At 43.3% G+C, this 12606-nt stretch overlaps 1 protein-coding gene across 10 annotated transcripts in view; it reads right to left on the bottom strand.

Moving 5' to 3' along the window:
- The window catches only part of ccdc142 (coiled-coil domain containing 142), a 221509-nt gene that overhangs the window by 147841 nt on the left and 61062 nt on the right, over positions 1 to 12606 (bottom strand). For all 10 annotated transcript variants that reach the window (XM_085975438.1, XM_085975437.1, XM_085975439.1 and 7 more), the window contains one exon: positions 7621 to 9330. In XM_085975438.1, coding sequence (XP_085831564.1) covers positions 7621 to 9330 — 1710 coding nt within the window. The remainder of the gene's footprint in view (positions 1 to 7620; positions 9331 to 12606) is intronic.

Genomic DNA, 12606 nt, shown 5'->3' with positions numbered 1-12606 from the left:
CATAGCCCTGCAAGTTTATTTCCCTCAAGTGCCTATCCAGTCTCCCCTTGCAAACATTGAGTGCGTCCACTTCCACCACTTCCGTCGGCAGCAAGTTCCAGGTCCTCACCACTCGCTGCGTAAAAAAGTTTTCCCTCACATCCCCCCTGTATCTCTTTCCCAAAAGCTTAAATCTGTGTCCTCGAGTCCTTGTACCATCAACTAGTGGGAACAGCCGTTCCCCGTCTAGCCTATCCAAACCCGTCATAATCTTGTACACTATCAAATCACCCCTCAACCTCCTTTGCTCTAATGAAAACAAATTTAGCTTCTCCAACCTGTCCTTGTAGTCAAGATCCCCCATCCCTGGAACCATTCTGGTAAATCTCCTTTGCACCCTCTCAAGGGCCTTCACATCCTTCCTAAAGTGTGGTGACCAGAACTGGATGCAATACTCCAGTTGTGGCCTAACCAGCGCTTTATAAAGGTTCAGCATAACTTCTCTACTTTTGTACTCAATACCTCTATTTATGAAACCCAAGATCCCATATGCTTTTGTTAACCACTTTCTCAATATGTCCTGCCACCTTCAGGGATCACACGGACCTTCTGAGAGGTTTAGCAGGGCACATTAGGTCCGAGGATCAGAATATGGCTGAAGTTCTAAATAGATACTATGGATCTATTTTCACTACTGAAGATGATTCTAGTGTCATTGGTATTGAATAGAGGTGCTCCTTTCTTCCAGAGTACTGAAGGAAATGGGAGATGTATTATGTGAGCAACTGGCTCATATATTTAATAGCTCATTGAAGTTGGGGTTACTTGAGAAACTGAGAAAGGATAGGAGTAGCAATATTGATAAAAAGCACAATTATATCAGTAGAAAGAAAGGATTTCAGGAAGGGTGATCAGGCAGTGGAACACATTATGGCTGGAATTTTGAGAGGTGGTAGCCAGCGCGATCGGTGGCGGGTCGGGTGGGAAAGTTGTTATTTTTGACAGCGGATCATCTCACTTCCACGCGCCTTTCCCCCAGGCACGTCCGTCATCGCGGAGCCGACCAGACCAGCAGCGGCAGGGGACCCAATTGAGATGATTATCAGATAGTTTACAGGCACTTAAAAGTCTTTTTTCACTTACTTTTTAAATTTCCCTGCACGGCCACGGGATTCACGCAGCTCGGGAAGCAGGTCTGTCAACCTGAGGCGGGAGTTCCGTGGCCATTGCTCCAGCTGATTACTTGTTAGCATCAAATATACATTAAATTAAAAGCTCCCACCTGACAGATGATCACTTTCCTCAGGCAGAAGCTGTTGCTCAGTCCATTTCCAGCACAGATTCTGCAGGCTGCAAGTCTTTCTAGCAAAGTCTCCATCATTGGAAGAACTCTCTCACCATTGACAGAATGCTTCTGTCATCTCTACTTCACCTGCCATCTATTCCATCAACATGGGTGCCATTTATACTGTCTCACCGTAGTCCTCAGATTCAGACCACGATGAGCCCCAACACCAGCAGCACCAGGCACACCAGCAGCACCAACAACATCAACCTCATCATGGTCAGATTTAGTTAACTTTATGCTGTACAACCATAGGGCTGCCACATGATGCGCCAGGTTGGCACCACACCAACACCATAAAGCATCCCTACAATGACCAAGCCATTCCTTTCACACTCATCACCATTGCGGGGGGTACCGTTATGCCTCACCATTCACTGCAACTCTCTAAGCCTATTCCAAAGGTGCACACAAATCTGTCCAAGGCCAGAAAGTGTTGAAAATAAAGATTTTTATGTTTAACACCACATTAACAGAAACTTTACATAAACATTGGATAAAACACCCAAGTGGCTACCTTTGTGTGTTGTTAGTTGGTATGATTGCACTAGAATGAGGGTGAGGGGTGGCTAGTGAGATGGGGATGTGATAATGTAGATAGAGAGGGATGGATAGAGGTGCAAGGTATGTTGGTGTGAGTAAGGAAGTGCAGGAGTAGGGTAGGGAAGGCAGAGTGATGGGGATGTGATGAGAGGCACAGCAGGATGAAGTTGAGTGTGGCTTTGTACTAACATTTCCTGATCTAATGAGATCATTGAAATGTTTGTGGCACTGCAACCAGGTCCGCCTAGCCACATCCCTGCTTGTGACCTCCTCTACAATCTGCAAACAGGCTGTCCTGGTCTCCAAGGGAGGTCTCTTCCGCCCATCAGAAAGGAAAAGGACCTCCCTGTGATCTGTGACTCCCTCCATAAGCATATGGAGGGAGTCATCGGAGAACCTGGGTGCAGCCCTCTGCCTCTGTGTAGTCATTATCAGTGTTTGCAGCACTCCAACGCTGTAGTGCACTGACAGCACTATGTTAGATGAAACTTCAAATGTAATGTAGAATCATAGAATCGTTACAGCACAGTGGGAGGCCATTCGGCCCGTCGAGGCTGTGCCAGCTCGCTGCAAGAGTACTTCAGCTAGTCACAATAGTCAACCTTTCTCCATAGCCCTGCAAAATTTTCTCTTTTAGGAACTTAGCTAATTCCCTTTTGAAAGCCACAATTGAATCTGCCTCTACCACACTTTCAGGCAGTGCATTCCAGATCATAACCACTCGCTGCGTAAAAGAGTTTTTCCTCATGTGGCCATGGTCCCTTTAAAGATCCTGGCTGAAAACGCGTCATGAATGACATGACCAGACCCACTCCATCTCAATGGGCCGGGTAACGCGCTGGGTGGGCTTAATAGGCCCCATTAAGGCAAGTTCATTTCAACAGCTGGATGGAGCCAGCAGCGGGGTCGGGACCCGACATGGCCACCAACCGCACCGGGCCCGCCAAGGTAAAGAAAACTCCGGCCTATGGATACAGTTAAGGAACAAAGGATGCAAGATTTAAGTAGGAGTTGTCTATAGACCTCATGATGGTAGTGATACACTGAAAGATGTCTAAATATGCTGATCAGGGATGCATGAAGCAAACCGATAAGGGAATAGGCCATATTAGATTTAGTAACAAACCAGAATTCGTTGACGGTAAGGGAACATGTTGCAAATAGTGACTATGATTGAATTTGATAGTAGGTTTGAGAAGGAGAAGGGAGAGTTGCAAACCAAGGTTTTAAATTTAACTAAAGCAAACTTGAAACAAAGATAAAACAGATAGAAAGAAGGAAAGAAAGAAGACTTGCATTTATGTAGCACCTTTCACGACCACCAGATGTCCCAAAGCGCTTTACAGCCAATTAAGTATTTTTGAAGTGTAGTTACTGTTGTAATGTAGGAAATGCGGCAGCCAATTTTGCGCACAAGCTCCCACAAACAGCAATGTGATAATGACCAGATAATCTGCTTTGGTGATGTTGACTGAGTGATAAATATTGGCCAGGACACTGGGGATAACTCCCCTTCTCTTCTTCGAAATAGTGCCATAGGATCTTTTACGTATACCTGAGAGGTCGCGGGTTTGGGAGGTGCTGCCGAAGAAGCCTTGGCGAGTTGCTGCAGTGCATCTTGTAGATGGTACACACTGCAGCCACGGTACGCCGGTGGTTGAGGGAGTGAATGTTTAAGGTGGTGGATGGAGTGCCAATCAAGCGGGCTGCTTTATCCTGAATGGTGTCAAGCTTCTTGAGTGTTGTTGGAGCTGCACTCATCCAGACAAGTGGAGAGTATTCCATCACACTCCTTACTTGTGCCTTGTAAATGGTGGAAAGGCTTTGGGGAGTCAGGAGGTGAGACACTCGCCACAGAATACCTAGCCTCTGACCTGCTCTTGTTGCCACAGTATTTAGGTGGCTGGTCCAGTTAAGTTGCTGGTCAATGGTGACCTCCCAGGATGTTGATGGTGGGGGATTCGGCGATGGTAATTCCATTGAATGATGAGGGGTGGTGATTAAACTCTTGCTTGTTGGATATAGTCATTGCCTGGCACTTCTGTGGCGCAAATGTTACCTGCCACTTATCAGTCCAAGCCTGAACATTGTCCAGGTCTTGTTGCATGCGGGCATGGACTGCTTCATTATCTGAGGAGTTGAACACTGTGCAGTCATCAGCGAACATCCCCATTTCTGACCTTATGTTGGAGGGAAGGTCATTGATGAAGCAGCTGAAGATGGTTGGGCCTAGGACACTGCCCTGGGGAATTCCTGCAGCGATGTCCTGGGGCTGTGATGCATTGCACATAATGACACTGATGAAGAGCAACACAAGTCGTTAACTGACTAAAACTATAAAATAATCTCAAGCAAACTGGAAAATGTTCAAAGAAGCTTCCACTCTCCACTTCTAGAGTTAGAAAATGTTAAACTGTTTTGTTAAACAAAAAGAAAACCAACAGCAATTCACACAGATGGTTATTAACGACTGCAGATCACCAGCTAGCACTGGCACAGATGCAATTGTTCCTTCTGTGCTACAAATTTTTTGATTCAATGTGCTACCAATGAGAACACAACCAGAACAAGGCTTTATATAAAGCACAGTCAGAAAGATCACCGAGCCATTAAGGAAACAATTTTCTTAAAAGAACAGTGCTCCAGGTGATTTCCCCTCTGGGATGACCGCAATCGCCTAATTGTAAATGGAAGTTAAATATAGTACTTTGCATCGGTCTTCAAAAAAGAGGATACTGTCAATGTCACAGTAAAGGAGGAAGGGCTATAAAGAAATTGGATAAGATATAAATAGATAAAGAGGAGGTACTTAAAAAGGTTGCCATGCCAGCGTTCAAAGTAGAAAAGTCACCCGGCCCAGATGGGAAGGATCCTAGGTTGCTGAGGGGAGCAAGGGTGGAAATCTTTCAATCCTCCTTGGATATGTGAGTAGTGCCAGAGGAGTGGAGGGTTGCAAATGTTACACCACTGTTCAAAAAAGGAGAGAGGAATAAACCCTGTAACTACAGGCCAGTCAGCCTAGCATCAGTGGTGGGGAAACAACTACTTGGAAAAACATGGGTTAATAAACGACAGCCAACATGGATTTGTTAAAGCTAAATCGTGTCTGACAAAATTGATTGGGTTCTTCGATGAAATAACAGAGAGGATTGATGAAGGTAGTGCAATTAATGTTGAGTATATAGACTTTCAAAAGGCATTTGATAAAGTGCCACATAATAGGCGTTAGCAAAATTGAAGCCCATGGGATTAGAAGGGGAGTGGCAGCATAGATACAAAATTGACTGAGACAGAAAGCAAGGAGTAGTGGTGAATGGTTGTTTTTCAGACAGGAGGTGGGTATACAGTGATGTTCCCCAGGGGGTCGGTATTAGGACCACTGCTCTTTTTGATATATATTAATGATCAGGCAATATAAACTAAATGGTACAATATTAAAGGGGGTGCGGGAACAGCAAGACCTGGGGGTTCACATACACAAATCTTTGACGGTGGCAGGACAAGTTGCTGTTAAAAAAGCATGCTGGATCCTTGGCTTTATAAATAGAGACAGAGTACAAAAGCAAGGAAGTTATGAGTGACTATTACAAAAGCAAAATACTGTGGATGCTGGAAATCTGAAATAAAAACAGAAAATACTGGAAATACTCAGCAGGTCAGGCAGCATCTGTGGAGACAGAAACAGAGTTAACGTTTCAGGTCGATGAAACTCGTTCTGACGAAGGTCATCGACCTGAAACGTTAAATCTGTTTCTCTCTCCACAGATGCTGCCTGAACCTGCTGAGTATTTCCAGCATTTTCTGTTTTTATTAACTATGAGTGACTATTTGCCATGCTTTGAAATTGGACATATAGGAAACTTTTTTTAATCCGGCACTGACGGGACCGACGTAGTGCCGGTTCATCAAAAATTCCGGATCACCGAGCGCTATCGTAAAAGATACGAGAGCGGAGAACTCCATATAAAGCAACAAACCCTATTGCTTAGCAACAGGTTCAGAACAATGGGCAAAAGTTGCAAGCGTCTCTGTAGCTTAGCAACAGCTGCAGCCACACCCTTGCACAGCAACACATGGAGGAAGGCAAGTAATATGAAGTATGAACCTACTCCTGAATTTTGCCGGTTAACCGAGATTTCCGGTTATTTAGGTGCCGGTAAATCGAAAGTTTCCTGTACTTTAAGATAACTTGGTCACATGGCAATGGAGAAAGTTAATGAATGGCTGCATCTTAGCAATGCTCCTTTGTAAATCACTGATTAGGCCTCAGCTGGAGTATTGTGTCTAATACTGAGGCACCACCTTAAACATCCACTCCCTCCACCACCGGCACACGATGGTTGCAGTGCGTACTATCCACAGGATGCACTGCAGCAACTCGCCAATGTTTCTTCGACAGCAGCTCCCAAACCCACGATGTCCTCCACCTAGAAGGGCAAGGGCAGCAGATGCATGGAAACACCATCCCAACTTGGATATATAATCACCATTCCTTCATGGTCGCTGGCTCAGAATCCTAGCTCGGAATCCTGGAACTCACTACCTAACAGCACTGTGTGGATAGCTTCAGCACATGGACTGCAGAGGTTCAAGAAGGTGGCTCACCACCACTTTCTTCCTTTTCAAGTTTATATCCAATTCCTTTTTGAAAGTTACTATTGAATTTGTTTCCCCCACCCTTTCAGGCAGTGCATTCCAGATCATAACAACTCGTTGCATAACAAAAATTCTCCTCATCTCGCCTCTAGTTTGTTTGCCAATTATTTTAAATCTGTGCCCTCTGGTTGCCGACCCTCCTGCCAGTGGAAAGTTTCCCCTTATTTACTCTAATCAAAACCACTCATAATTTTGAACACTTCTAGTAAATTTCCCATTGACCAAGGGCAACTAGGGATGGGCAATAAATGCCGTCTTGCTAGCTACATTCTTATCCAGAGAATTATTATTTTTTAATTCTGGGCATTACACTTTAGGAAGGATGTCAAGGCCTTGGAGAGGGTGCAGAGGAGATTTACTAGAATGGTACCAGGGTTGAGGGATGTCAGTTATGTGGAGAGACTGGAAAAACTGGGATTGCTTTCATTAGAACAGAAAAAGTCAATGAGACATTTACTAGAAGTGTTCAAAATTATGAGGGGTTTTGATGAGAGTAGATAAGGAGAAATTGTTTCCACTGACAAGAGGGTCGGCAACCAGAGGACACAGATTTAAGATAATTGGCAAACAAACCAGAGGCAGATCAGGAGAATTTTTCTTATGCAATGAGTTGTTATGATCTGGAATACACTGCCTGAAAGGGTGGGGGGAAGCAGATTCAATAGTAACTTTCAAAAAGGAATTGGATATAAATTTGAAAAGGAAAAATTTGCAAGGCTATGGGGAAAGAGCAGAGGAGTGGGACTAATTGGATAGTTCTTTCAAAAAGCTGGCACAGGCACAAATGGCTTCCGTTCTGTGCTGTATGATTATATGATTTTAATGGGGTACGAGGCCATTTGACCCAGTGAGCCTGCTCTGCCATTTTGTTAGCCTGAATGTTCGAACAAAAAAAGAGAGAATGTAATCCAGGAGTATAAAACAGATTACTGTTTCGAAACTATTCTACTGCAGTTTTATTTTAAAGAGGACCACAGATCTCCTGGAAATTTATGCAATACAAGACAATACAGAGTGGTACTACTTATGATACATATACAGCACTGTATCAGGCAGAAGTACACACTCTGAAGGCAATATTCTGTAGTCAAGCTTACCTTTGTAACATGCTTCATGCAGTACTTGGATAAGTAGTACAGTAATTTGGGCTTTGCACTGGTCCAGCTTTCCAATAGTGTGTTGAGAGCTGCCATAAGAAAGCCATGGTTGGAAGTAGAATCGATCACTCAGGTGAGTTGCAAAGGCTTTCCACATCATGGCTTTGTATTTAGAAAACAGCACAACTTTTCCTTCACAGTACGAAGAGTCCTGCCAGTGTACAGATTTTCTCCCGATAGGGGAAACTGCAAGATTTCTACTTATTTCATCATTTTGTTTGGCTTCTAAACCTTGTTGAGGGTTGTTTTCTGCTGAGAAGATGGTATGCTGCAATTGCAGGTCTTCTGCTTTAGTTTCCGGTGGTTTATCAGGCTTGGGCCTGTTTAGAACATGTTGCCACAGCATGTTGGATGCAACAAGACCATCAACAATATGGTTCAGAAGCACTTCATCTTCCATGCAGAACTCTTGAATGGAGTGACAAGACTTACAGCTACAGGGCTCCAATTCTTGTTGGTTGTCCCCTAATTTTGGTCGACACAGGCTAGTTTTTATTTCTTCACCACAAAAAATATTATGACTACCTGTAAATCTCTGAAGAAAAGACATTTTTATATTTTTCCAATCCAGAGCTGTGAGGTTATTATCACTCACAGTTGAAAGAAATATTTTATTTGTCGTGATGACTTCATAGAAACATTGGGCTGCTATTCTTCCCCTTTCATTAGCTAAAATCCTTAACACTCTTTCTGTCATGAATGGTTCAATTTTCCAGTTCCCACTCTTTCTACACAATTTTACTTTCAGACTTTGGGACAGTAAATCAGATTCATTTACATTAATTTCAACACAGTTCTTCAGTTCAAGATATGACTGATGTATATTCGATTCGGATACAATGCTGTTGAATATTTCCAGACCATGAAAAAATTCCCAAAGCGATTCGGAGGGCATGCTATAAGGTTCAGCGTATGCTAAGGTACGAAGTACTGTGGAAATATATTGCTCCATGAGCAAAACAGCATATATGCCCAACAATGTCAAAGCCTGCTTCATACAGTTAAAGGTTTCCTCCATGTGTATCAGCTGACAATTTAACCAGGGATCATTCTTAATTTTTTCACCAAGACATTTCCAGTGGCTTGTATGGCATCTCAGTTCTTCACATAGACGCCCAAGTTTCTTGATAGATGTGACACTTGAATGATCCATGCCCAGATTTACTTTATTGGCCATTTCTTGCTCTTGAATCAGCAATCCTGTCAGTTTTCTTACAAATTTAGACGCTCCCCTTACACTTATGGCATATGCTTTATTAAGAAGAATACAAGATCTGCGTTCCAACAGGATCTGAAGTTTTGCATAATTCTTTGCTAAGCTTGATATGGCCTGATGATACTGGAAATCAGCCGTGTCCTGAGTATCCGAGGGCAATGATTTTACATGACCATGAAATAAAGCGCCTTTTAGACTTCGTTGCAGCTGGCAACATTTACCAAGGTCAAAGGCAATCTGCTCCGCCTCAGGCAGTCTCCCTGAAGGAAATCTGTTATCCACATCTAAAGGTAGCAATGAATCTTCACTATCTGTATCTGAACAACTGTCTTCTGCTTGATGCTTAGTCATTAGCCATCTCCACCCAGGTTGAAGCTGAGTCCACAGTAGAGTTTCAGCGTGCTGCAGAGATTTTGCAAAACTGTTTGGTGGTCCTAAACATGGAAATACAGAATAATTCAGGAAATGTAAGACAGGTGACGGACATCTTTTAATAGTATTACATTAGACACACAGTTTAGATAAAATTAACCGGCACACCAGTTATTTCCGCTGCATCCAACTCAACCTTCAGTCTTCTCAACTGAAAAATTGTCCTTTCCCAGCAAAATCAAAGGCTAATGCAAGGAAAAGTGGAGATTCAACAGTCTATGAAAGCTACAATAAAAAGCAATAAAGGGATACAAAGAAAGTAATGAGGTGCAAAAAGGGAATAGGAGAAATAAATGCAAGGGATATCAAAGCTAACAGCAAAAGTTTTAATAAATATATTAAGAGAGAGTGGTAATGGGGAATGTGGGCTCAGTAAAGACAGATGCAGGCAAGACTATAACAGATAATAAGGAAATGGCAGACTTGGAAGAAGAGGACAAAATACCAGCTGTACATGGGAAGCTAAACACAGGTCAAGGGGAGGAATCATGTAGGTTTAATATAAGTAAAACAATGGTAATAGAGAAAACATGGGACCCAAGATAGTCAAATCTCCAGGACCTGATGGTTTCCAATCCAGAGTATTAAAAGAAATAGGTGAGGAAATTATAGATACGTCAGTTATAATTTTCCAAAGCTTTCTAGATTCAGGAATTGTGCCCTTGGATTAGAAAATTGTAAATATCACTCCATTATTTAAGAAGGGTGGGAGGAAGAAAGCAGGTAACTATAGACAAAGAGAGTCAGCATGGGTTTGTGAAGGGTAAGTCATGTCGGACTAATCTAATTGAATTTTTTTGAAGTGGTTACTTCCATGGTGCATAGGAGAGTGTCTATGAATGCTGTCTATATGGATTTCAATAAGGCATTTGATAAGGTTCTGCACAAGAGATTACCAAAATTAAAGCACATGGAATTGGAGGTAACCTTGTGGCACAAGTTGGTAATTGGTTGGGAGGTAAGATAGAGAGTAGGGATAAAAAGAATTTTCTCTGATTGGAGGGATGCAACAAGCGATAATCCCTGGGGAACTGTACTCAAGCCTCAGCTTTTCATCATATATATTAATGATTTGGATAAAGGAATAGAGCTGTATATCCAAGTTTACAGATTACACAAAGTTAGGAGGGACATGTATGTTGTGTAGATGAGAGCAGGAAATTACAAAGGGACATAGACAGACTAAATGAGTGGGCAAAGCTATGGCACATGGAGTTAACGGAATATTTTCATAATGGTGAAAGATTAGGAGCTGTGGAGGAGCAAAGAGATTTGTGTGTCCAAGTGCACAGATCATCAAAAGCCAGTTCACTGCTACAAAAAGTAATCATAAAGGCTAATGGAATGTTGGCCTTTATCTCAAGGAGGTTGGAAAGCAAAAGTGAGGAAGTGATGCTTCAGTTGTTCAGAGTCTTGGTCAGACCCCATCTGGAGTACTGCAATCCGTTTTAAGATTTAGGGTTAATTGTTTATAAAGTTTAGAAGGTCTTAATTTTTGTGGTTTATAGTTTCTACGGTCTCTGTGGTGTAGCGGGGAGTGCTAGTAAACAAGGGCCCTTGAGTATATCATTTAATTGTAGTGTAATTAGTGGTATTGATTTGATTTAATTTAATTTGAATTAATTAAAGGGTAAGTCATGGCAGCACAGCTCGGCCCCGTGGCATGCTCCTCCTGCACTATGTGGGAAATCAGGGACCTGACGACCATGTGTGCAGGAAGTGTATTCAGCTGCAGCTATTGGCAGACCACATTGTGGCGCTGGAGCTGCGAATGGATACATACTGGAGCATTCGCGATGCTGAGGACGTCGTGGATAGCATGTTTAGGGAGTTGGTCACACCGCAGGTAAAGGCTGCACAGGCAGGAAGGGAATGGGTGACCGCCAGGCAGAGTATTAGGCGCAGGCAGGTAGTGCAGGGGTCCCCTGTGGCCATCCCCCTCTCAAACAGATATACCGCTTTTGATATTGTTTGGGGAGATGGCTTATCGGGGGAAGGCAGCAGCAGCCAACTTCCTGGCACCATGGGTGGTTCTGCTGCACAGGAGGGAAGGAAAAAGAGTGGGAGAGCTATAGTGATAGGGGATTCTATTGTAAGGGGAATAGATAGGCGTTTCTGCGGCCACAAATGAGACTCCAGGATGGTATGTTGCCTCCCTGGTGCAAGGGTCAAGGATGTCTTGGAGCGGCTGCAGGGCATTCTGGAGGAGGAGGGTGAACAGACAGTTGTCGTGGTGCATATAGGTACCAACGATATAGGTAAAAAAAACGGGATGAGGTCCTAAAAGCTGAATATAGAGAGTCAGGAGGTAAATTAAAAAATAGGACCTCAAAGGTAGTAATCTCAGGATTGCTACCAGTGCCACGTGCTAGTCAGAGTAGAAATAGAAGGATATTTCAGATGAATACGTGGCTAGAGGAATGGTGTAAGGGGGAGGGATTCAAATTCCGGGGACATTGGAACCGGTTCTGGGGGAGGTGGGACCAATACAAACTGGATGGTTTGCACCTGGGCAGGACCGGGACCAATGTCCTAGGGGGAGTGTTTGCTAGTGCTGTTGGGGAGGGTTTAAACTAAAATGGCAGGGGGTCGGGAACCTGTGCAGGGAGACAGAGGAAAGTGAAGCAAGGTTAGAAGCAAAAGACAGGAAGGAGAAAAGCAAAAGTGGAAGGCAGAGAAATCAAGGGTGTAAATCAAACAGGGCCACAGTAAATAATAATTCTAAAAGGACTGAGTGTTAAAAAAACAAGCCTGAAGGCTTTGTGTCTTAATGCGAGGAGCATTCGTAATAAGGTGGATAAATTAGCTGCGCAAATAGATGTAAACGGATATGATATAATTGGGATTACGGAGACACGGCTCCAGGGTGACCAAGGCTGGGAATTTATCATCCAGGGGTATTCAATATTCAGGAAGGACAGGCAAAAAGAAGGTGGGGTAGCATTGCTGGTTAAAGAGGAGATTAACACAATAGTAAGGAAGGATATTAGCTCTGATGATGTGGAATCTGTATGGGTGGAGCTGAGAAATACCATGGGGCAGAAAACGTTAGTGGGAGTTGTATACAGACCCACAAACAGTAATGCTGAGGTTGGGGATGGCATTAAAAGGGAAATTAGAGAAGCGTGCAATAAGGGCACAGCAGTTATCATGGGTGACTTTAATCTAGATATAGATTGGGCTAACCAAATTAGTAACAATACTGTGGCGGAGGAATTCCTAGAGTGTATACGGGATGCTTTCCTGGACCAATATGTCGAGGAACCAACTCAAGATCA

Source organism: Somniosus microcephalus, chromosome 2 (assembly GCF_052327205.1).
Source record: "Somniosus microcephalus isolate GS21.2 chromosome 2, FLI_Smic_1.0, whole genome shotgun sequence".
NCBI classification, from domain to species: Eukaryota; Metazoa; Chordata; class Chondrichthyes; order Squaliformes; family Somniosidae; genus Somniosus; species Somniosus microcephalus.
Note: the sequence above shows the minus strand (reverse complement) of the source record. Positions and strands in the feature narration are given on the sequence as shown.